Raw genomic sequence first — 27681 nt, forward strand, 5'->3', positions numbered from 1 at the left:
TCTCTTTCTCATCAACTAATCTCCTCACATCTCTCTCTCTCTCTCTCTCTCTCTCTCTCTCTCTATTCCTCTCTTTCTCTCTGTTTTTTTCCCTCTTCTTCTTCTTCTTCAACCATACATCGTCCTCTCTCACGTATGCCGCTGCGAAAACACCTTGAAATAATGCAGTCATCTAACAGACTCTTTGGAAGTCAGCTATTTTAAAAATTCACCCAACGGAACTTCCTAGAAATATATCGACGTTATCGGTTCTGCTTTTCATACTTTTCTCGAAATTGCGTTTTCGTAGAAGAAGAAAAAGAAAGCCCAAGAAATAAAAGTTCACGTCTCGCATTTTTGTTTCTTTGGAAATCGACGAGTAAAAATCCGATCCGATCCGACCAACCTCCTATTCTGTCCTCTCCTATTCTATCCGATCTGAAAGAAGCCCACTTAAAGACAGTGATGTAGCTGTCGTCGGGCTCATTGAGTGACTTCTCTTGCACCTCGTGCACATAACGCGTCGTATGGTCGGTCGTGCATTTCGAACGACGGCTTACAAGGAAGGAGTTGCATTAAATCGAATATCGTCGTACGAAAAAAAAAAAGAAATCTCTGCTAGCTCTCTTGTTCACTGATCGAAGGATACATAAGTAGGATGTATTATTAAACTTTTAGTTCGTATCCGATACTATTTTTTATTTTCCATTTACGTCGAAAAGTTTCTCAATATTTCTTTTTTTTTTTTTAGGAATCCTACTCTTTGTTTTGAAAAAATTCCTTTTGATCTTTTTACCTTAGTATATCATCAATATTATTGACGTGACGTTTTTAATTTTTTAGCAACGTGAAATTACATGAGCCGATTGATCGATGGGTAACTTTTTTTTACTTAAAATATATTTTCTTCATAATTACATTTAACGTCGTTACATAATTAAAATTTTTATGACAGTTGAATAACAAATAATGCACAATGTAAATCTATAACTTTATCAATTTTTTTTTATTTTTGGTTTTTGTTTTTATGGAATTAATCGACTTGACGAACGAAAGGCTCCTCATATATAACAAAGAAATTAAAATTAAAATATCTCCGAGATATTAATTTTAAGAATGGTATCTTTCTTAATCTCTAACTTATTGTAATTAAATATTAGTTTGTTTTCCTTTCGATACATATATACTATATTGTTCTTCTTCAAATAATATCGATCTTTTATATGCATGGGTTGAAAATTTTACATTGATAACTGTTAACCGATCACAAGTATTTCACATGCATCAACTTATACAATTATTAAAATACAAAATTGTGTAAATCGTCATTATAATTTAATTTATCATATTAGATAATTTTTATTTAATCTTGATATTATCTATCCTTTTAATTTTCTATTAATTTGATTGTCATTTTATTACCATTAAATATTTTAGAACGACGCATCACAATCTTTTCTTGATGAGGAAGCAACTTTTAAATTATTAGAAAAAAGTGAGAGTGCATATCTTAACTATAATTAGATAAAATAATATATACAAGAATAAAAGGAAATCTCAATGGATTGGAAGTGTATAATCCTCGAAAGAAAAGTGCAATGAAACTAGATATCTATCTACGTATATTAATTGTAAGACTATCATATTAGTAATAATTATTGACAAACATGTATCTATAAGATATGTATCAAGTTTTATGTAAATAAAATATATATATATATATATATATATATAAAGTTATTGTAAAAACAGCCGTTGGATACGAGTTAATTTTGATTGATTTTTGTGTAACAAATTTTCCGAATGAAAAATTTTAAGGGGAAATACGATTATATTACTCGTCTCTTTGTGCCTAGCTGATCAAGAAGAAAAATCTCATCTCGAAATTAATGTCGGTTGCGAATCTGTTTCGTGTAAGCCGACACCATATATGTTCTCTTCATCATACACATTGCGAACGTTCTCTAATTTATAGTATAAGCAATCGTTCCACTTAGTTTCCTAACTCGATTCGATGAAAAGAGTGATCGGTGGACGATCTTTTTTCTTTCGCATCTAACGGGCCACGTACTCACCTTTTTTCAATAATTTCGAGGTCATTGCGTATTAAATAAATGTAAAAAAAAATGAATCCTTTGAGATAGTCATAGAATAAAATTCGTTTGATTAATTTTTATAGAAAAGAATTATCGACGATAATTCTTCATTAAAATCAGTCTTCTACCTTTACATATAGAAAATCATTTTAAGTAATTTTTATCTTTATTAAAGCTAATAAAATAAAATTATTTTGATATTTCAGTAACGAATGCGATATAACACATTACCGAAATTTAATATGTACCACTGTATTGCAAATTAATAATCTTCTCTATACCATCTATACCTAATCTGTTTATTATATTATATTAAAATTCTAATTGTCAGTTATTAAGCAATTAATATAATTGTTTCTTTATTAATATACGTATATATATATATATATATATATATATATATATATATATATATATATATGCAAATATATATGTTCATTTATTGACGGTAATAAATATTTATTCCATAGATAATCCTATGTACATACCTACATACTTACATTGTATTATCCGGATTTCCATTCATAAGCTAAAAAGAACAATGAAAGAGTCAAACTAACCGCTAACACGATAATGTTTCTTTTTCTTTTTTCTTTTTTTTTTTGCTTTTTATCGGTTACAGGATGACCAATCCGATTAATCTAACTTGGTGTTCCTCTCGGTCGCGATAATGAAATTAAGATCAGATGTCAACGTTATTTTTGGACGGTGACGATATCGATTATCAAGCTGCGTTTCTGCGAAACAAAAAGGGCCGCACGCTCACGTGATTCGTAAGAACGTGCATTTCGGAAGGCAAAAAGGGTGTTTGAACACATGGTAACGCGATATTCGAAAGGGAGTCCATATTACTTGAATAGGTAGCAAACTTCTGATTTTTTATTTTGGAAAAGACCCGACGATATATACCATCCTCATTTTTATGACTAGGTTGGACGAGACAAACCGTCCCGATGAAGACTGCCAGCAACATGTTGCTATCGCTTACGTTCCCATTATCTTTAGTGTGTGAGCTGTTATATGGTTCTCTACTTCAAGTATTTTCTTCTTCTTCCTTTTTTCTCTTTCCCTCTTTTCCTCTTTCTTTTTAAAAATATTCAATGAAAAAGTTAGCGCGTGGGAACACGAAAGATGTGTAAAGAAGATTTATGTAATAAGGAAAATATAGTAGAATAGGCACGATTGAACTATCTTTTTTTTTTTTTTTGATAAAACAAGGAAATTTAAATTTACTTAAGAGGACTATATGACTTTTCGATTGTTCTAAATATGGGAAAATATTTTTAGCTACAAGCTTATTTAAAAGCTCAGGGAAAAAATTATATATATATATATATAAAATATAATCGAAAGAAATTAATCAATGTATATACTACAAAAGAGATAAGATATTCATTATATGTTTTATATAGAATGCCAGTTCTACTAGATTATAACATACCTACCCATAAACGTAATTTATATTAGCTATCATATCACTTAGGCACTTTAGCTATTCACGTGACTTGATTTTCAACAAATTAGATTATTCGAGATAACAGATATATTTAATAGTTATTATTGAAAGAAATTATGTTATCTAATAAAATTAGAGAGAAAGAGAGAGAGAGAGAGAGAGAGAGAGAGAGAGAGATTATTTGTTATCTATTAATTATATAACATTTCAAATATCTCGAACTTTATCTGAGGACCCAATATGAGGATTGTAATAAAACGAGAGAAAAAAAAGAAAAGAAACATTTAATTAAAAAATCCAATTTATCTAATTAAAATGAAAATTATCAACTAGCGGTCGTGCTAATGAATCACAAATATATTTTGTATTTGCAATATTCGATTGATCTTTAATTTCAACATGACATTAATTTCGTATAATCAATGTTTTATATCATCAATAATAAAAAAAAAAAAGAAAGAAAACAATAGAAAAGAAAAAAAATATAGAGAGTCACCATGGTTTTTCAGACGAAACGTTCGTCTTGATTTCACGTATTGTCTTACGCGGAATCGCATTATCCATTTTTCTTATCCAATGTCTTGTCGCGTAATTAACTCCCAATCTCTGTCGAGTTCTTATCGTTGCCACAAAACCAACGAGTCCTGACGTCGTTCTCTCGGATATTCACACTCGATCACCGCGTTCGAAGAGGGCGAATAAGTAAGTACGTCATCCGCGCTTATAGAATTTACTGGGATACCGGCTGACGTCATATGATCAATAAACGAACAATACTCCAATTTGTTTTTGTTATTTTCTTTTTTTTCCCTTTTTTCTTTTTTTTCATTTTCTTCCCCCCCCCCCTTTTCTTTCTTCTTTCCTTCATTCCCCTTGTTTTTTTTTTTTTTTTTTTTTTTTTTTTTTTCAATGAATGAGATATTTAAATTCTACAGATTTCTCTCGACAACGTTTATCCTTAAATTAACAACGGTATTTAATGATAAATCATAAATACATATACATATTATAATACCTCTAGGCGGACAATCGTCAAAGTCAAATTGAAGAAGTATGTCGTCGTGTTGAGACGATCATGATCGTCGTCGTCGTTTGTCGTTATCATCATCAATATCATCATCATTATCGTTATCATCGTTATCAACGAGCTAAGATAATTTTCTTAAGATGATTTTGGACGTAAAGTTTTTCTCCCTTTCTTTTGTTTTTTTCTTTTTGTTTTGCCTTTTCCTTTCTCAAAAGTCTAACTTTGTCACTTCTTCACATATTGTACTTTATCTGATCGTAATACATCGTCGATGTCGGCGTCGTCGGCGTCGTCGTTGGCGTCGTCGTCGTCGGCGGCGGTGGCGGCGGCGGCGGAGGCGGTGTGTTGGCGTGATGGAGGCTCGAAGAAACGGCTACGTTTGGCACATTCGATATGCTCAGACTACCGATGTTACTTAAGTTCAAAGAACTCAAAGAACTCAATGAACTCAAGCTCACAGTACCCGTTGGATGACCGAAGTACGAGGGCTTTCTATCGATTATGCTACCTCCAGAACTATTTGAACTTGAGTTCGAGCATTGCATTTTCAACCCTGTAACAGACATGAAAAACCATTTTTTGAAGATATTAAAATCAAATTGTATTACCGATTCATTGGGAATAGATAATTGCTAAAGAGATTCACCTAGATATTAAGTAATAAACTTTTATTTTTATGCATGAATTATTCTCAAAAGAATACCACTTTTTAACATGATTTTTTTGCTTAATACTTCAATGATTCTAATCATTCCTATAACGAAATATTATTTCATGTTCTTTTTTCTTTTTAATTTGTACTGAACTTCCTACGAATTGTTATTATTCGATAAGTATACATGTGAACGATAAATTTGATAATGCATTGTTACAGGAAGAAAATTCGATATATTTTTCGTAGTTTGAGACCACACATGACGCTACGAAGATGCGAGGAAGAACAAATCCAAGGAAAAGAAGAAAAAGTTCTCTCCAACGATAGAAATCGGTCGGTTCTTGTATAGGTACGATAAATCCCGGCAGCTCTCAAGTAGTCTCAAGCCTCAAGTGACCACTTCACTCGTGTCTCGAGCTCGCTGCTTCTTCGTTCTCTCGTTCTTTTTCGCTCGATTTTGCCCTCCTTTTATTTCTTCGTTATAAAAAAAAAAAAAAAAAAAAAAAAAAAAAAAAACAAAGCAAAAAAGAAAAACAAAATACACGCAAATTCTGGAAGAAACGAGACTGATATATCTATCGTAGAGCTCGAACGTTAATATAATATGTGAAAAGATGAGATATTTATTTAAGTAATTTTTCCTGATTACACGATAAAATTCGTAAATTTAATAAGTATTTTTCGAACCTTTTTTAATAACAACTCACAACAACAAAAATCATGATTCATATAACTACCGTGTAATATCGTTTTCCACAAATAAATTTGTTTACATAGCTTCACTATATATATTCTTTTTTTCGATTGATTGTGTCTGTATCTGCTCTTCATAAACTATTAAAAAAAAAAAAAAAAAAAAAGAAGAAGAAGAAAATAAATAAATATAAAGAACATTACACACAAATACCGTATTAGATAATACTGATAGACAATTAAAATTATTATTTTAATAACTGTACACGTTCCAATTGTCTTCGCGAGAAGACATTCATTATCATAAATCGTTCATCTAAATTATTAACATTATCTATATAACAATGCATAATAATGATTAGCATTATCTATTTTACATATATCTCTTGAATAAATGCAAAACAATTCGGGTTGCATAAAAAATCTTAGAAAACAATCGGAGCCGAGTATCGAACACTTTGAAAGGGTTAAGGACGATACACGTCTTATCTTCGAGTCTCTATAGCAGAAGATACCATCAGAAGAGTAGCATCAACTCTAGCATAAGCTTCAAAACGGCGTCGTGTGTGGTCTTTCGATGGCACGGTGAAAATCACTCTTTCTTTCTCCCTCTCTCTATTTCTCTCTCCCTCTCTCTCTCTCTCTCTCTCTCTCTCTCTCTCTCTCTCTATCTCTCTCTCTTCCACTCTCACTCTTATTCACTCACTCTCACTCTCATTCACTCTCTTTCTCTCTTTAACTCTCCGCGAAGAAGGCTGCTCGAGTCTCTCTGGCCGTGGACCAACGTGCTCGTCGCCAATTTTTTTTTTACGTACGCGTCGAAGGCGATCGAGAAACAGTGCTGTTGTAAAAGACGGATACAGTAGCCTGTTTCTGCTCGAATACCGGCACGGTATTCGTGGTAACACAACGAGAATAATGTCGAGAGCAGAGAGAGAGACAGAGAGAGAGAGAGAGAGAGAGAGAGAGAGAGAGAGAGAGAGAGAAGATGCGGCCAGAAATATACCAAGACCGGGGAAGAAGTTGAAGAATAAGAAGAAGAAGAGGAAGAACGGGGGGTGAGGGAAAAGCAAGGGGAAGAGGAAGAGAAAAGAAAAGGAAAAAGAAAAAAAATTAAAAGAAGAAGACGAAAAAGAAAAAAGAAAAAACAAAAGAAAACATCCCTGGCTGCAGATTGATCTCGTTTACACTTCGGTGACTGACGGAAATGAGATGGGAGGATATAGCTTTAGGGTGAAGTAGGGATAAGGTGGAAGGGTGGTAAATGCGTGGGTGGCGAGTTTACACACTGTCGACGATTTACAGGATATCAAGATAGAGGAGGAATAGATTGCACTTATCACATAAGCAAGAGGGACAGAGATAGAGATAGAAAGAGGAAGAGAGAGAGAGAGAAAGAGAGAGAAATGATGAATCTGAATGAGAACAATACATCCACCGATCCTCATGTTCATAAGTATGACGCAAAAGATTGTATAATCGGACGATTACGCTCACCCTTTGTTTGTTTCGATCCTACCGATCTGAAGTATCATTAAATTTTAACTCCCTACTCTCTCGACCTTACTCTTTGACGAGTTAAAAAGCCGTTTACACGAATACTGCCTTCGGCTACTACTTCGTTTCTCGTAAGTGGAACGTATATTAGAGTAACGTCTTGTTTATCGCGCTTTGTAAATGTTTACAAGCGTGGCCACGATTTGAGGCTCTCTCTCTCTCTCTTTCTCTCTCTTTCTCTCTCTCTTTCTCTTGCTCTTACATACAAGCAGCACGCGACTCTACTAATTGCACGTGGCAAAAAGTTTACGCGTCTTACGGATTCGTAGTGGTGGAAATTCATGAGATTTTCCTTTCTTTTTTTTTGTTTTGGCTTATCGTTTTGTATTATGCATTAAAACGACGAGTGGATATCAATTTTCCTTTTTTATTTATCGTATTTTAATCGCCAAACGGAAACAATTATTATTAATATGGTAAGTTGTCTTCAAACTTAAGTACATGAAGTGTTCGTGATATAAAATCTATTTTGATTACACACATATATATATATATATATATATATATATATATATACACATATTTTATATATATATATATACACATATTTTATATATATATATATATATATATATATATATATAAAATATCGTATACATATATATACACACCTTTTTTACAAATATATACATATATACATATATACATATATTTGTAATAAAGGTGTGTATATATGTATACGATATTTTTTTACAAATTTGTAATAAATTTTAAATTATATTAGTAATTTATTAGTGATAATATTAGTAAATTATATTAATAATTTAAATTGCTTATTTTATATAATACATTTTTACAAATTTGTAATAAATTTTAAATTACGACATACGCTAAGAAATAGATTTTTCATTTAAATATTATATTATTGAATATATGAATATTGTTGAACAATGTCAGAAGTTTGAACTGTTTTACAATGTCAGAAATATTTTTTTTCCCCCTGAAGAGATACAAGAAATTGATATTTCCACGGGGTGTCATAGAAGGAAGCAAATGTGAGGTGGAGGGCGTGTCGCGAGTTCCGACGTTACACGTGTTAGCTTACAAGCGAAGAATTACTATCTTACGAGTTACGGGCTGCATCTGGGCGTGTGACGGCAAAGCGTCATCTCGTCTAATAGGTCCTGTCAACTCTTACGATTCTGTGACGCTTTTCACCGAATGTCAATCTCTGATTCTCTCCTTCCTTTCACTTTCATTTCTAATCCTTTTCGGAGAATCGGCAAATGGTTGGTATCTATGAGTGCGTCATGAATTAGTCGATGAGCGATAAAGATAATTGTCGAATAATTAATTAATCAATCGAAATTTCGATACAACGTGCAATACGTAAGAATAGCGAGCTGAAAAATTTCGAATGAATATCGTTTCGGTATATTATTCGAATATGGCTTCGAACAATTCCTTCTATAAAGGATTTAACAACAATCGTCTAGAATTTAAGGAAAATTTTTGTATTTCGTTTTTTTACATAGACATCTAATATATTTTCTTACTTTTTATTTTTTAATCTAATCTATTTTTTTCGATTCTTTGATCAGTGGCACATCGCGTTATAATTGTTTTTAGATATTCTCATATTTAGAATATTCAAATAATTATATAGATAATCTATAATTGATAAGGGATAAAATGATTCGTTTCTTTTCACGTATATTTGAAAAATATAACAGACCGATGGCCGATCCTTACAAAGAGCCATTCGATTCGATAAAATACGAATCACAGGAGAAGTGCCACGAGAACAACGTGTTAATCCTTCCGACGTATATTATAAATTTTCATATCAACCTCATTTATTTTCTCTTATTTATTCATTAATAATTTTTCTTTTTTCAAAATAGTTTCTAATTTATCGTCCAATCTTCTAGTTTCCTTTTTTATCCCGTTTTTCTTTCTTTTTTGATTAACTTTCTACTTTAAATCGTGTCCTTTATTTTTTCAACATAGTCGAATAAATTATCGTAAAAGGTTAAAGGGAAGGTAAGGGTGTCTCGAAGGGAAGATAGACATGCTCGAGCAGACTCGATGGCTCGTGAATTCCAGAATGGTCCGAGGTAGGTAGGTATGCGTTAAAAGACGCGTTCTTGAGTCTCGTATTACGGATTCTGGCGCCGGGCGCGGCCATGAGCTCGTAAACTGTCTCCGGTCTTCCAGATGGCCCCAAAACGACAACACGATCGCCACGAGCTAATGTTTTCCTCGCGATTTACAATAATTCAAAAGAAGTTTGAACATGTACTTGTTCGTGACCAGCGACCGACGATACTATGTAAAAGTATCTCAATTAGGATTCGAGAATTAATAGTTCGTGTTTTATGCAAGATCAATAACGTTTTATTCACATTTCATGTCGAATCACACAATGCTTCAATGCAATCAAATAATATTGCAATTGATGACGAGCTTGGTCCTATCGACGTCTATTAATGTTATTGTGTCGATTGATATTCCTCGAGAAAATTTTTTTCAACATCATGCCAGATTCAAACGGATAAACCGTGTCGATGTAAGAAAACGAAGAAAGTCGGGATCATTCATTGAATTTCTTCAAATTAGAAATGTATAAAGAGAAGTGGTTATTTTTTTCATCGACGTTGTTAACGTTTTATTGTTTTATTTCAACTCATCGATTTATTTCGTCCCAAAAAATGTCAAGATATTCGATATATTAATAAGTAAATAAGTAGATAAGTTATGTGGAGTATTGCCTTATTATGAATGATTTTGTTTCACTAATTCGCTAAACTGTATCGAGGAACGAGCGTTGATTCTTTGTCAATATTATGGCAGGTCACTTTGCATTTCATCGAGTTGCAGTTAAAAAGGAATAAAATTTCTATCGAATAATACAAGCGAAATTCGAATTATAGATTAAAAGAAAACCAAAAGTAAGTGAAAAGCTCGAATCGTTAAAAAATTTGTTATTTTGTTTTCCGTCTTTTTCTTAGAAACATAAATCAGAAAATATATCAGATGAAATCTAATCGTATTGTGTTTATTTTATAACGTTCGTATTCTCGCTTTGAGACGAGGTATTTGAAAAATTGTGGGAATTTAAAAATGGCGGGAAAATTGAAACTCACCGTGATCGGTGACAGGTGTCTGACAAGCGCTGTGCGGCGAAGCTACGTTCCCAGCAGGGCTACCGTTCCCGTTTTGATCGTGAACCGTCTGCATAGCGAGATTGACGTTGACGTTAGCCGTGGCTGCAACGCCTGCATTGTTGACACCAATAGCACCGTAACCCACGTAATAGTCTTGTCCGGTAGTAGGCTGAGCGTTCACGGTGGGATTACCCGCACACTTGTAGATCATCATACCCTCGTTGTCCTTGTATATCGTTTCCTGATGATGTTGCGGATGATGATCTTTCAGCTGAAATCCGTCTATAGGTCTGTAAGCTGCAACGGAACTCAATTGATCCTGATTCCTTCCAACGCCATAACCGGGCTCGCTCTTAAACGTAACCAATTCGCCGTTACGATAAACTGACGAAGGTTCGCCGGTTTTATAAGTGACCTCGGTTGTCTTATAAGTGACTTCGGCTATAGGAGGTGTCTTATAACTCGGCTCAGGATAGGTCCAATCCGCGGAAACTGCTGCCGCAGGTCCATACATAGCGTACTCCTGATAATTCTGATATTGATTTTGATAACCGTTCGCGTATTCCATGCCACCGGACGCCGTTAGATTATCGTAACCAGCCTGAACCCCTACAGGTCCGCTGGCAGAGAAATACTGTGGGTATTGGGGTTTAAGAGCTTGACACTTGCGACGGAAACCTCGTGGCCGACGACGAAAGCTACCCTCCTCGAACATATACTCAGTCGAGGGATCTATCGTCCAATAATGACCCTTTCCGGGTCTACCAAGACCCTTTGGTAATTTGATGAAACACTCGTTCAAGCTTAAATTATGACGAACGGAATTCTTCCAGCCTTGATAAGCGCCACGAAAGAATGGAAAACGTTGTTGAAGGAAGGAATAAATTTCTGAGAGGGTCAGTCTCTTTCCTGGGCTCGATTGTATCGCCATCACTATAAGGGCTATGTAGGAATATGGTGGTTTCTCTTGACGACGTGCACCTGGTTTACGTGCCACCTCCGTGCTCGAAGGATTGCACATAAGTTGATCCATATTTTGATTCTGCGATAGATTCCCGTGTAATCCCAAACTAGTACGCGTACCAACCAACGTAGAACTCGATTGCCCGACGGACTGCGAAGTTTCTTGTCCATGCACATGAACGTTACCATCGGACTCGTTCTTCATCGTCGTATGTTGTCTCCGACTGATCTCCGACAGAGATCCTCCTCGCGGCAACGACGTCACTATCATGCTCTGATCCATCGAAACTTCTCTATTCTCACGATCTCACGCACTCGCGTCGGACATTTTCTCCGCTGGGCGGATCTCGTCCAACTAATTTAACCAAGTACTTTTCTTTTCTTTTTACTATTTTCTTTTCTTTTCTTTATTTTTTTTTTTTTTTTTTTAATTTTCTCTTCCCTTTCCTCCTACGTAACTGATTTAATATCTCTATCTCAGGCCTGGGCGATAATAAAACAAAACATAATAATGAATTTTGTTCGATGATTCACACTATCGCAAAAAAAAAGAACTATCTCACTTCGATTCGAATTTTTATTCGATTTATTTCTTTTTCTCTCCTTCTCTCTCTCTCTCTCTCTCTTTCTCTCTTTCAATATTGTTATACTCAGCGCACAATTGGAAGATTTGTTTTTGTTGTATATATTTACATATACAAAAAAGTTTATTCTTCAATCAACGGCGACGATAACGATAAGGATAGTATTTCCTTATTGATAGACGAAGAAACGCGACGAGGAAGTCGAACGCGGTTGTGTTTTCGAACGACTGGACTTTCGGCGCTCTCGAGATCTATCGATGCGGAGTCGATCTTGACGTCTCTCTCTCTTTCGTCTTCTTTCCTATTTCTTGGAGGCGTGAATGAGAGGTGGAGGCGCGCGGCAATTCTTCGAAACTATTGGCCGAACTGAGCGCGCTCTCGTCCAATCAAAATTCAACGTTCATCGTCCGTGTCACGCCTGACGACGACCTGCCTTTACGATAGTCGTCGATGAACTTTTTCTCCCTTTGTGTATGTCTCTCTCTCTCTCTCTCTCTCTCTCTTTTTTGTTTCTATTTTTTTTTATTTATTCTCTCTCTCTCTCTCTCTCTCTCTCTCTCTCTTTCTCAATTTTTCTATTATTTTTAATAACTTTTATTCTTTTATTCTATTTTGTTGTCCTTTCTTTTTTTCATTGTCTTTTTTATTTTATCATTAATCTATCTTAGTTCTTTTCTTTCTTCTTCTTCTTCTTTTTCTCTGTATTTTGTTCTCTTACCTTTTTACTTTCTTTCTGCCCCTTTCTGTCTATTTCTCTCTCTCTCTCTCTCTCTCTTTTTTTCTAAATCTTTTTTCCACTTTCTTTTTCTTCACTTTTCATCTACAAGAATCTTTGACGACCTGTATTTCTATGGAGTTATCTTTCAAGAAATGAAGAATGATATGTATTTTCCATTTCCTTCTTCTGAACTTTTTCTCCCTTTGTGTATGTCTCTCTCTCTCTCTCTTTTTTGTTTCTATTTTTTTTTTTTTTTTTTCTCTCTCTCTCTCTCTCTCTCTCTCTCTCTCTCTCTCTCTCTCTTTCTCAATTTTTCTATTATTTTTAATAACTTTTATTCTTTTATTCTATTTTGTTGTCCTTTCTTTTTTTCATTGTCTTTTTTATTTTATCATTAATCTATCTTAGTTCTTTTCTTTCTTCTTCTTCTTCTTTTTCTCTGTATTTTGTTCTCTTACCTTTTTACTTTCTTTCTGCCCCTTTTTGTCTATTTCTCTCTCTCTCTCTCTCTCTCTCTTTTTCTAAATCTTTTTTCCACTTTCTTTTTCTTCACTTTTCATCTACAAGGATCTTTGACGACCTGTATTTCTACGGAGTTATCTTCCAAGAAATGAAGAACGACATGTATTTTCCATTTCCTTCTTCTTGAAACCTTTTTTGAAATTTATAACTTACTAATACAAATTTTGAACAAATCATTTTCTATGAGGTATATATATATATATATATATATACATATATACGTGTATAGGTATATATGCAATTCAATTTATACGATGGAATAAATCAATAACAATTAATCACTTTATCAGAGATGAATAAAATTTTGTTGAAAATTTGATAAAATTAAAGATCATCAAGATTAATTTTTATAAGTGAAAAATAAATAGCAATAAATTTTTAATCACATTCATAATAGGTATCATAGGACAAATTAAAAAGATGTGTAACAGTTGGTCGGCTCGTTAACCAACCGGATGTTTGGCCCCGCCCATTTCTTGAACCGCCCATTTTATTTATGCCCTCGGAGGACACTTACGTGACTATGATACTTACATTGAAATAAGTAATATAACGAATAACAAATCATTATTTCGTTTCTGTATATCTAAATTTTTCAAAAACGTATACATGTATGTAGGTATATTCCTATTAAAAAAAAATAAAAAAAATAAAAAAAATAAAATAAAATAAAATAAAACAAGAAAAAAAAGAATAATAATAATAATGGATAATACAATCATCGATCAATAGTTTCTCGAATTTTTCCTATTTAACGAAACATCTAATTAATTAAAAAGAGCCCGTTCGAATATCTTTAAAACTAAAATAATATTATATGCGTTGTTAAAATATTTTCATTGAATGTTACAAATAATGAAAAAAAGAAAAATATATAAGAAATAAATAAATGAATAAAAATTGTGTAAGTACTTATGGCTAAGTATATATTTTTGGTCTCGAAGAATTATAATCAAGGAAAGATATCCTTTGAACCGACGGTTTATCTCGCAGACATTCGATATCGTTTGACTCTAACTGTAGGTTTGCTCCATCGAGGACAGTCGAACGGTACGATGTTTATTCATCTGGGCGCGTGACGAGGCGTCGAATGACCGGTTAATAAAATAATAACATCGTAGGTCTTATCGTTTCCCGCACTCATTTTTATTACGATCCTTGAGACACTTGATACTTGTGGTCTCGAGAAATTTCAATTATCGAATCTCACGATCGGAAAATTAGTCTGTCGATGGTTCTATGAAAAAATAAAAGTAAAAAAAGAGAAAGAAGATCATAGATGAAAGATAAAAGATAAAAGATGAAAGCCGTAACGTAATGCTGTCATTGTTTTGAAAATATGATCTCTCTGTGTGAGAATGATCCTGTCATTCGTTCAAAACGTGACATTTTTATTATTTCGTTTATAACAAGATAAATACTTTATTTACTTAATTACGTGAACATTTAATTTATAATTGCGAATGAAAATTTTGTTAATTTATTAATTTATTAACGATATTATTTTCATATTTCTTAAACCGAAAGGATATTAGCGTCTATATTGTGAGGAGAAAGATATAACTTGATGTCACCCTCCTTTTTCCTGGAGGACAACGTGCGCCATTCGACCATGTATTCTCTGAGAGTTTGTTTGCTTTACGATCTATCCGCTGAAAGAGATGCGACACAGCCATCTTACTTTTCCCTCTCTTCTCGTACTTATGTATGTAGGTACATAGACGCGTAACACGTAACAAAGATCGTGAATAGATACCAGGAAATTCTTTATTTCATCTCTTATTATCTTTGTCTAACAAACGTATAACAAACGTATAATACGAATTATATCATTTCATATATTACGTATAATTTCATAATATGAAATCATAAACATTTTATACCCATCAGGATAATTGTATATCGTTAATGTTGATATCTGATTGTGAATGTACTTTGTTATAGGGATAAAAAATTACGATAAATTAAATATCAGCAAATATCTATTATTTTTAATGTAACCCATTACGACGTTTTTAGGTAACGTATCGTTTACAAATTTCATTTCTTTTTCATATTTGCTAATTAGATATCAAGATAATTTGACGAAAATTACATGTGAAATGTATCATGTCGTATATTACATCATAATATAATAATAGTAAACGTTATATTTCATAATATATCTTTATATTAGATATAAGTGTAGATATCATGATTGTAAACATATTTTGGAATCGGGTAAAAAAAGTCTTATGAACTGTTCACTTTGTATCTTTGTTAATTGAAATGTTGCCATTTGAAAGAAGATCATTTGACCAAAGTATGTATATAAGTACAGGCTACATCATATACATAAAAAAGTACTTATCTTAACTTATGAAAGATGATATGAATACAAGGACGAAAAGAAAAAGGAAAAGAAATCGTTTTTTCATTTCTCCCAAGAATGATTCTTCCCACCGAAGGAAACGTTAGCATCGTCAAGGATCTTCCGTGTACGAGGACACTCGTTTTGATTTGTTGACTATGAAGATGGCCTCGTGGCTTAAGGGTTGAAAGTGGAGTGCTCGTGACTCTTTCCATCCCCCGTATTTTTCTCTTTCTCTTCCTTCTTTAGATGCTCCTGTCCAGACACAGGGATAGGCTCTCTAATTTACTACCGACGACTTTTCTTTCGTGCTACACGTCGAAGGGCTTCTCTTCAAGTGCCTCTTAGCTGAAATAAAGTAATAATTTCTATCTGTATGTGTCGTAAATTTAAAAGAAAGAAAAGTCCTTGAGAAAATGCATACAATAAATACCTATATAATCTCTACGTTAATTTAGATAGATATATCAAATTTATTGTTAATACCCTTTCGTTTCTATTTATTTTAAGATTTATAATAACAAAAGTATTAGTATAAAAATATTTTTTGATTTCATACACACGCAAATTCTTATAACTATAACTAATTATCTTTATATTATAATAATATCTTTCTATATCACGATAATCTGAAAAAATGATTTGGATATATTAAAAATAAATTTAAAGAAATTTAGAGAAAAATTAAATTTAAAGATTATTAAAAATAAAAATATTGTACAAGACTTTAAACGTGTCCGTTGATTACTTCGAAGTATTCGATTTGCATGGTTTTCATATCAAAATGGTATCTGGAATTAAACCTATTGTTAAAGATTTCATATTACAATAATATCTTCGTAAAATCGTAAAGAAAGACGATAATAGAAATTTATTAGAAATATTTTGCAATTACAATTCACATCTTTTTCAATTTCTACCGAATGCTTGTCGTATTTTGTGAACGAATCTTAATCGCCTGAAAATTTCCTTTAAGCATCCTCTCAGAATATATCCTCTAAACTCTTTCGTCTAATATATAGCAATGTATGTATCATACTTATATTATAACAATATGCAGGCAAATATTTTATATTATACTTATCAGTCGTATAAAATGTTTTATAATATAGAATTGTTTCGAAAGTTGATCACTTTTATTTATTTGTTTAGTATTTTTATTAACTAATGACAAATATTTCGATTAGTACAAATAATTAAGTGTCAGAACTGACTCAGGATTACATCGCTTACATTACGTACTAATATTTTATTACAAATATACTAATCGTTTACTTAAAATAGTTTGGATTTTTCCATTGTATTACATAATATTGGAAAATTATAATCTTTTTATTTTATATTCAATTTATACTTCATTATTAATGATCATTCGAAATCATCGAAGATGTTAATAATGGAGGCAAACGATTGACGTCTATGATATTTATTCCGTAGATATGTATGCACTTAACGATTAATCGCCGTTTTGATTAGGCAAGTCGCAATCGATTTTTTAAACATGAAAAGCACCGTTTAAGTGTTGGTAAGCAAAAGCGCCCAAAGAAAACAGTTACGATCGCACATGTTACTAAGCATAGGAAAACATCAAACCGGAACCAGAAATTGCTACTGATCACGTTTCACGTGGTAGTTAGAAAATTTTACGTGTTTACATTCAACAGGATCGCATCTTTTTTTTAATCGTTCAAAACGTCTTTCCTTTGTGACATTTTTTAATCGATAAAAAGTGATTTAATTTCTTGTCGTTGTTGACGAGCTCTTATCAATCGATTGTATGAATGCAATACTATTTTTTCGCTTCATCTATTATTCATACTATATCTATATTATAGTATTATTTATACTATAACTATATTATATTGTATCTATCTATTTATAGTGTTTTCGAATTTATACATATGAAAAAGTTTCTAAATTGATGAAACCAAAATAATTGATTCTATATAATTTTAACTTTCCTTTCGGATAAAGACAAATTAGTTAGGACTTGTTTTAATTCGAATTAGGCTTACTTTGAATTGAACGTATAAAGTTTTATCTAAATTAATACGTAAAATTTTTTTATTTAAAATAATTTTCTCGAACTGTTCTCATCGGATTAGTAGATGTATATTTACAAATTAAAAAAAAAAACAAATTAAATTAATAGATTGAATAGGTTGAAAGTCATAACGGGTTACGGTTAAAATACCTAATATGAATGATGAAGAGTGTCATTATTTTGACCAAATTAGTAATAAAATTAAAATTAGCAACGAATTGAATGTGTTAAAAAGTCTTGGAAAAACAAGAATAGAAAAGATTATTTTATCTTCGAAAATTTCTTTCGAATCAATAATAATAATAATGCTAATTGAAATGATAATTATTATTTCGATACGATGGACGACAATCTACTATCTATAAATTTTCGAATATTTCAATAAAGACGCATTTCAGAAAATATCATAAATAAATCGCTTCGAGATAAACGTAGCACAATAAAATTTGTCAGAACCTAAATATTATTCGCTACATGAATAGATACAGAGAGACGTTACAAACGTGTACTTACATACAAATAGATTCATCGTATACTTTTGATTTTGATATTAAATCGTCATTTTTCATTCGCCAGTCGAATACGATTTAATGGAGAGAGAAAGAGGGAGAGAGAGAGAGAGAGAGAGAGAGAGAGAAAGAAAAAGAGAGAGAGACGTTATAAATAGGTACTTACATGTAGATAAAATATATTTTTATTTCCATCGGACATCATTGATTCTGTTATTAATTCGTCATTTTTAATTCGACAATTATAAATGATTCGACACGACAGTTTTATTTCGACGACGTATATATTTATATTAAAGTTCACCAATTTTTTAAAGAATAGTAGATAATCGTGATAAAAGTATTTCACATACGATGTTGGTACAAATTAAACGTAACGTTACTTCGGTTCAGTTTTTTGCTATTCACGTGTTATTTTTCGAAAATTTAAGATAACACAAAGATTCATCCTTTGAAAAGCAGACTATCGCTTCCATCTTACGTTATCCAGCTAACAGATCGCAAAGAAAAGGGAATGGAGAGACCGCGACTCGACGTAACCGTAGTCCCGATGCTTGTGGAGAACACGTGAAAGCCTGACGGCCACCCAAGCGGCCATCAGACGTGCCGACGAGATATTCTGTTTACACGATACCGTAATTTTATACCGCTGATCGTGGCTGCGCCTTACAAACCCTACGGACTTCCCTACGCCGTTTCCCTACGTTACAGTACGCATCACTCGCGTCCCTACATCCGCCACGGTCAAAGGGTATATATCGCAACCCCACAATAACGCTGACGTATCTAAAAAAAAATCCAATATATCGAAAATCTTGTTACATTCATTTTTTTTCTTCTCTTCTTTTTAACTATTCTTATATGAAATATAATAGATATATAAGAGTACTTAACGCTTATAAATTATTTATAATTTTATTATACAAAATAATATCCAACTCTGATGATTATTTTTCATAAATCTTTTCAAATATTTTTCATTTCTTTATACATAATAAACGATCGACAATGTTTAAATCAAGAATTTATCGATACTTTTTTTTTTCATTTGACGATAGAAAATAATGTAAAAATTTGGTTTTTACATTTTCGGATACATGAAATTACAAATATATAAAATTTCACGATAATGATAATGAATATGTATATTAAAAAAAACAATACACATGCATTTAATATCAACTTTATATGCATTTACTTACTTTTCATCTAATTCCCTATTATCTTTTCTCTCGAATATATTCTCTCATTTTGCAAACTCGCCATCTTACTTTTCGTGATTTCAACTCCTCGATACAAGTTCACTTTTTTTCTATTTTTTTTTTTTTTTTTTTTTTCATATGAAAGAGTTCAAAGAAGAAAGTAAAATCGAGCACGTGGTCGCCATTCTGGTCATCGAGCGGATCCTTGTGGCTTGCTCTTTGAAATTCAATTCCCTTGTTATAAGATCCACCTACTTTTTAGACTCTTATAAGACGGGCCCAATAAAGTTTCGTGGCACTTGCCCTTCGTCACCTGTTACCACAGGTGTGTCAAAAGTACTTACAAATAGTATATAAACAAATATATCTACTTACGATGGGACATCGAACTTGTTTCAAAACTGCACCTAAAAGTACTTATAAAAAAAAAGAAAATCATCCTGCAAAATATCCCACAATGGAAAAATAAATAATGTAAAAAGAAAAAAAAAGAAAAGAAAACAGAGACAAGAAATTAACTATCTCAAGATAGGTGTCTATTATAATCTATAGTTATACCATCGAGATAGGTGTCTACTATAATCTATCGATCGAATCGATACGAATAACATGGCTATAATGAGTCGAATCGTAAATCGTCGTGATTTTCCTTCATTCCCTGCAGTTTATCGTTAACGCTCGGCGTCTGGATAGTATTTCTCGTTCCCGTAAAATCGTAGCTAAAATCCGTAGGAGACGAATCGAGTGAATGGGAAGGAGAAGAGAAGGGGTAGATAGAGAAGGAGAAAGAGAGAGAGAGAGAGAGAGAGAGAGAAAGAGAGAGAGAGAGAGAATTGCCCTAGCAGCTCTCAAAATAAGACATGTTTATCCGCTCATGCTGCTATTTCGGAAAGCAAGTTCTTCTTCTTCTTCTTCTTCTACAACGTTAACGCGAGTCCTCGTCAAAAGCTCCTGCTTTTCGGTTCTTTGCAAATTCGAGAACTTTTCAAGCTTTCGAGGAAATGTTTCAAACGTTACTGTCTTAAATTTGTCAGTTCTCTTAGTACCTACCAATAAAATTTTGTATATATATATATATATATATATATATATATATATATATATATATATATATAGACATATAGATATATAGATATTATACATATGTTAATATATATTAAATAGATAATACGATCAGGTAGGTAGTATAGGTACTTACTTATCTATATGTCTATTAGTTATACGTCTATTATCTATATATCCAGAAGTTTAATCTTACGAAAGAAACTTAAACCGTACAAATTTTTCACTATCTGTCTTTCCTAAACCCATGGAGCCAAGATGTTTATGCAACGTATGTACCCCACTTAATCCAGTGTTTTAGTGTTTAGATTTCGACTACCGTAGGGGGTTGCTCACGACACGACCTCTTCGAGATTTCATCCCGCAGGCTTTACTACGACATTCTTTGCCGCATGTTTTTTTTCTCCCAAGAAAAATCAAAAAGAGAGAGAGAGACAGAGAGAGAAATAAAGAAAGAGATATTTATATATATATATATATATATATATATATATATATATATATATAAAGTCCTCGTATAGCATTTCTAATGCTTCATCTGCAATATGAGCCATCCGCATGATTCTTCACATTAAAATATTAAAGTATCGAATATTCTTCCGATTATCCCCTGTACTCGATACAATTGATCTTTCCGACTCTTTAAGATCGACCTTGAACCACTTCTTGTATTTTATGTACGTAAGACGTTTTGCTATCTTGAGTATAAGTATACGTTTGTATATAATCATCAATTGATTTTTGCTGATTTGTTTCGACGGAAAAGAGAGATAGAAAATGATCATTAGCATTTTCAATTGATTATATTAGTTTCTATAATAAAACTTTAAATTGAAAAACTTTAATTTGAATTCACAAATTCTTTACGTATAACGTGGATAAAGAAAAAAAGAAAAAAAAAAAAAAACAAAGAAACGAGTTTTCTTTGAAACATTAAGAAGTAAATACGGAAATGTAGTAACCAAGAAGAGAAAAGGAAAAGAAAAATTTTAAAATGTGACAAATCATGCATATTGATAATTCTTGTATAATATATTTCTATCATATATATTCATAATAAACATTTATTATAAAAATTAAATCCCATATTATAAAAGATCATAATTCAAATTTAATTTATATCTATAATTAAACGATATAGTACTAATATAATTAAAATTAAATTTTTCATTACGATATCTATTTAATCGCTAATAAGATCCTATTGTTATATAAATTATATTATATCAATAGTTTGAGAAAAAAAAAAAAAAAGAGAAAAATATAAAAGAAAAAGAAAGACAAAGAAAAAATATACTTTTAATAAATATCGTAATTGAATATTCAATGTAAATAAAATAAAGATACGATGCGCTTGCGCCGATTTCATCTTGGATGAAATTGAGAGCATTACAGCTGCGGCCATCTTGCTCCCTTGAGAATTAACGACGTCGTTAAATATTAACGATCGTTTGTTAAAAGCTTCGTCCTACCGGAATAGAACAAGGAGAGAGCATACGTACCTACAGTGGTCCGCATTACAATCCGCTAATAATATGTACGTTTATACGACTTAGACATTGTACCATTCCTATTATCATAAGAAATAAAAAAATATACATACAAATATATGTATATATATGCATATATATATGCATATATATATGCATATATATATATATATATATATATATATATATATATATATATACGATATATATATATATATATATATATATATATATATATCGGTGTTTACAAAAATCAATTCCAAAAAGATGAAGTTCGATAACCACGACAAAATTTGTTCATTTGTAATGTTTTATCGATACATAAAGTGATATTAAAATATTTTTATCAATATTCTCGTAAGTTTTATTTACGTTCAATATAATTTCGATAAGATAGCAAAGAATCATGTTCCTGTCATTAAAACGAAATGTACACGTCTATCTTTTCTTCGTTCGTACTTGCGAAGCAAACGCCATCTTCCAGGAACTTTCCTCAATGAACCGGAAGTTATAAATCTTAACTCTTTCTCCCACCTCTGGTTCGACCCGTCGATGTAAATCTTTTGACCGTTTTTCCTATCCCTGCAAATTGCGGGCTTTTCTATCGATGATGGTCAATACTTATTCGTTCCTTTCCTTGTTTATAAGTCGGAGTATCGTTACGAGCTTTCGGACGTGAACCATCTGTTTGACTATCCAGTGGGAAGCCGATACTGAAAAAAGTATCTTTTCTTGTTTTTCGGTTGTGATTGCACGTATTCATTGTGTGTTCTCTTATCTCTCCTTTATCTAATAGATATATATAAAAAAAGAAAAAAAAACTGCGAGATAAACACTGACGATTTAAACGATTATAGAAAGTAATAAAATTTAAAGAGTATTTTAACATTTATATTATAATAAATTACGAAGCTTTTCGATAAAATTAATATCAAAGTATGAATATGTTTTCTTTTTCAAATTCTTCCTTACGTTGTTCTTTAAACGCAGAAACATGAATTGAAATTAAGTTGTGAAATGTTCGATCATTTATTTAAGAATACTTTCTGTACAATAAATATCAATATCTACGATCATTAAATTAGTATCCTACGTTCCCAAGAGATATATAGTTTTTAGTTATGTTATAAAAAAATTAAGATAAAAAAATTAACATTACGATTACAAAAGCAATTACCAACTTAAGATAAAATTGTTGTAGTTGTATATGTTTATTGATAAATAATATCGTTATAAAATAAATCGATAAAGTAACAAAATATATATATATATTAATAAAACTTATTTCTGCGGTATTATTGTTTTTAACGTTCATTGTAGTTTTATTTCGTAGATTTTATAATCCATCGGTAAAGTAGACGTCTGTAATGTCAATAAAGAAATTTTCGGTCGATAATTTGAAAAGAAATATATTTTTTCAAAGCTTATTCGCACTAATATTTTTTCCAAATAGTATAAATATAATTAAAACAAACGATAATTATTGTACTTAAACGTGACATCATCGTTAATGACAGAGATTTTTATCATGATAATGAAATAGTCCGTCGGTAATCGTTTTATCGGTATGGCAGGATACACTTGTATGTTCTAGTAAATAGAGGTCAGCACTTATTCCAAATGAAATATCAATTTATATTGATAATCAAAGATTAGAAAGTTTATGAGATCCATTAAATAAACTCAAAAGTAATTATTTAATGGAAAATGCAAGAAAAAAAAATATATAAAAAAGAAAATGAAAAAATATGCATTTATATAAATTATTCCGATTAACAATTATTCCAATTTACATTACAAAAACAAGATACTCTTATACAATACAATTTTAATAATAATTTTTCCATCGTTTTATTCCTATATACTTGATACGTTAAATAATCTAAGCTCGAAATTGCGAATCTGATTAATTGACTTTTTTTATATGTTAAATTGACTTCAATAAATATAAAAAGAAAAAAATGATATAGTAAAAATTAATTATTTACTATAGCGAAATTTAAAAATTCCTACAACTCGTATTAATCGACTATAATAAGTTGAATAATAAAGCAAGATTCCGTAAAATGTGTTCCGCATTAATGAAAGAAAAAAAAATTAGAAAATTAAGAAAATAAAAAAAGAAATGTTTCCTTTAAATTAAAAACCAATATAAGGTAATTATTATCAGTGACTATATAGAAAGTACCTTTGCATAAAGTTTCGGCAATCCCTTAATGCTATAATTTCAGACTAAATAAAAACATTGTTCTATTCCCCTTGTCCCGGGCTTGTTCCTCGATGGATTTCGTATATTTTCTGAATCAATATTGAATCTTCCGCATGACCTTGATACAACAGGTAGTTTGGTTAGCCACATTCATAGTAAACTATACGAGATTTCTCTACATGTGTGCATATATATATATATATATATATATATATATATATATATATATATATATATAGATATAGATATACATGTATATGTCTATAAGTACATCTTGGAGATATATCACAATACGTATCATCCAACGGAATATTTTTTTTTAACATGAGAAACAACCGAGTTCGAAATTTCTTTAATCTACCAACTTTTATAAGTAAGTGCATCAAAGCTTCGTTTCGTTTTGTGCGGAAAAAGGAGAAAAAATAAAATAGGACAATGGGGTTTCTTAGAAGAGTGATAAAGAAAAGTCGATCGATTATCGACTCGAGAAAAGCTTCACATCGGGAAAGAGGAATAATTCAAGAGGCTTAAAAAGGTGATTACAAAAGGGGATGATGGCTCGTCTTTCGAATGGAATCAAAAGAAGCGAAGAATAAGAGTAAGAAGAAGAAGAAGAGAAAGAGGAGGAGGATGAGGAAGTGAAAAATAAGCAAAGCATTTCATTAGACCTTCGACTCAATTAACATACCCGGCAATAAAATGAGTAACGTATGAGTACACAGACGGCATCGCGATGAAACGAAATGTTTGATTTTTCGAGTGCACGCTCGAGTAGGTATAAGGGATCTTTCGAGTGTATCGAATACCACTCGAAAGACCACGAATACGATTACATGTATTTTAAAAACGACACACACTTAAATATCTCCAATTTTCGGTAAGAAAAGGAATATTATATCCCTCTCAAAAGTGCGATTGAAAAGTTTCAAGGAACTCATAAAAATGAATAATACGAGTCTTTTCACAGTTACTGAATGCTCTTCGACCGTCGATTTTTTTTTGGGATCATCAATGCCATTGGCATATTTATTGCCAAACGAAGTCACACTTATAACAACAGATTTCATTTATTTCAATTTTTATGATCTATTTTTTGTTTCTTTTTTTTTTTATTTTTTTCGTTTTGCTCTTATAGAGTTATTAATTATGCATGATTATTTATATACGTTTTATTGATAAATAAACGATTACTATTACTATATTTATTAATTATTTAATATTGATCTTTAATTCTCGTAATTTGGATAATTATTGAAATATTAGCCAATTATTGATATATATATACATATATATATATATATATATATATATATATATATATATATATATATATATATATATATATGACAAATTGATGAATCATGACTGCGTGTAATTTGCTTGTAAGTAAGTTCTTTCTTTTATTGTTTTTTCTTTTTTTTTTCTATTATCTTTTCTATCTCTTTTGTCAAATACTACTCGGAAAAGATATTGAGGAAAATGAAGAATATAAATCTGATAGATTTACAATCATACTTATATCGTACTCTTTATCATATACCATATAATTCGATTTACTATTGACTTTCGACGTCTGCAGATAATCTTAGTTCAAAATCCTAGTTTATTATCAAAGAACGTTGATTTATTTCTAATTGAAAAAATAAAGATATCTTATTTATTTCATAATTTTATTATCCAAGACAAAAATCTAGATTAACCAAGTAAACCGCGTATCCAATATGCATTGAGTAGTAACAGTTCTGATAAAAATAATAAACATTATCATGAACCATATCGTTCACTTTATATTACTGATTTTCAACGTCTGTAAATATTGTTAATTCAAAAAGTAGCTGGTTTATTATCAGAGAATGTTGATTTATTGACATTCCTATACAAAAGGTATAAAGATATCTTATTAAAAATAATTAACCGTTTCGTAATTTTATTATGCATGATAAAAATCTAATAGAAATTAGCTAAGTAAAACGTGTACTTGAAATTACTAATCGGTTACTTAGAGTACTAGTAAGAAATCTTTGTGAAAAACATTTGTTTCGGCTTAAAAGGGAATTCCGAAGAGACCGGTCACAAGAGGACCAGTTTAACTATAAGGGGCAAAGAATTCGACCATCTGGAAGGACTTAAAACAGCGCGAAAGAACGAAGAAGACAAGGCCGATAGACGATTCTTTTGCGGTTAGGATCCTTTCGTCCAGGAGCCTTAGTAGTTTTACCATTTATATTTATACGTGAGTCTTATGACATTAGTCGGATCTTAAGAAACGTCTAAATCTTACAGTAACTAATCATCAGTCATTATTCCGTCAAGAATACGGGGATAATATAAGGGTGATATTCACACGTTGTCTCACACGATCGATCGATATGAATTTATTGATTACACAATAATAATCTATTTACATGAAGTAGTAACTTTTATTTTGTTTTGTCAATCAATTCTAACGATCATTTTTCTCGTAGTTATTAGTAATAACTCTTTTTTTAGGTCAATGTAATCACATTGTTGATACACGTAAAAAAATATGGCGTATAAAAACAGAAATTTTGAATGACCATATTTATTACGTATGCGCACGTACATATGCCTATGTGTGCAATTTAATATTTCGATTAAATTTCAAGAGAAATTCTAATTTGATCAGTTAACTTTTTTCCTCTCTTTTGCTCTCAAACGAGCCGGATAACTTTTACTTCTAATTTAATAATTTCTAAATGACGTAACGAAGTTCCTTTTACCGAGCTCGTAGCCACTACACCACGTCTGGAAGGAAGCGGCTTTCGTGTTAATTGCCACTGTCTTTCGTCGAACCATTAATTACTCGGTCACCGCCCAGTGTCGACGTTCGAAAAGATCTTTTTCTATGGTGGTGCCACGCTGTCTGAGCACGAAATCGACATAAGGAAAAGGACCTCAATCGTCTCCTTTTACATTCCTTCCTGTCTCAACGATACCTTTGCCATTAAACTATATTACTTTACAATTGCTAAGAAAAAAATTAAAAGAAAATTAAAATCCTTTTTAGAAAAAGGAAAAATATAAACTTATCACAAATTTCAAGTACTTTATATAACGAGGACCGATAAATGTGCCAGAAAGATCTTGGAATAGATTTAAATACGCACCGATTACATCATATGACATTGAACGATCATTCTCCGCGTATAAATTAATTTTGACGAACGTCAGCGATTAACATCAAATTTAGAAAAAAATACTCATGAATATATTTGTACTACGATATACTAGGATGATTGAAAAAAGTATTGTCAAATATGTATATATCGTGAATATTATATAACATATTGATACATTATTATACTTTATACAATATGTATATATATATATATTTCATATTTTTAGTGCTATATACATATTCTGTATATTTTTAGTAGTATATACACATTTTGCATATTTTTAGTAATATATACATGCATATCTATAGTACATATTTA

At 31.3% G+C, this 27681-nt stretch overlaps 2 protein-coding genes and 2 long non-coding RNA genes across 5 annotated transcripts in view; 2 read left to right on the forward strand and 2 right to left on the reverse strand.

Moving 5' to 3' along the window:
- LOC124956562 overlaps positions 1-27681 on the forward strand; it is a 112458-nt gene that overhangs the window by 78085 nt on the left and 6692 nt on the right. The gene's annotated exons all lie outside the window — the stretch shown is intronic.
- Positions 304-1640, forward strand: LOC124956566. Its single transcript, XR_007103297.1, has 3 exons — positions 304-656; positions 731-856; positions 1417-1640. It is a non-coding gene; the product is annotated as an uncharacterized LOC124956566 (long non-coding RNA).
- LOC124956560 (forkhead box protein E4-like) lies at positions 4395-12027 on the reverse strand. 2 transcript variants are annotated; one of them, XM_047512526.1, is made up of 2 exons: positions 10550-12027; positions 4395-5111 (listed from the first exon to the last, which is right to left on the reverse strand). In XM_047512526.1, the coding sequence occupies exons 1-2, from the start codon at positions 11814-11816 to the stop codon at positions 4792-4794; spliced, it is 1587 nt and encodes a 528-aa protein (XP_047368482.1). In that variant the 5' UTR covers positions 11817-12027; the 3' UTR covers positions 4395-4791. The 2 variants fall into 2 exon arrangements, with proteins under 2 accessions (XP_047368482.1, XP_047368483.1); XM_047512527.1 differs by lacking the exon at positions 4395-5111 and adding an exon at positions 8291-8700.
- LOC124956565 lies at positions 15327-18980 on the reverse strand. The gene is made up of 2 exons (XR_007103296.1): positions 18427-18980; positions 15327-16055 (listed from the first exon to the last, which is right to left on the reverse strand). It is a non-coding gene; the product is annotated as an uncharacterized LOC124956565 (long non-coding RNA).

The sequence above is a fragment of the Vespa velutina genome, chromosome 22, assembly GCF_912470025.1.
Source record: "Vespa velutina chromosome 22, iVesVel2.1, whole genome shotgun sequence".
NCBI lineage: Eukaryota > Metazoa > Arthropoda > Insecta > Hymenoptera > Vespidae > Vespa > Vespa velutina.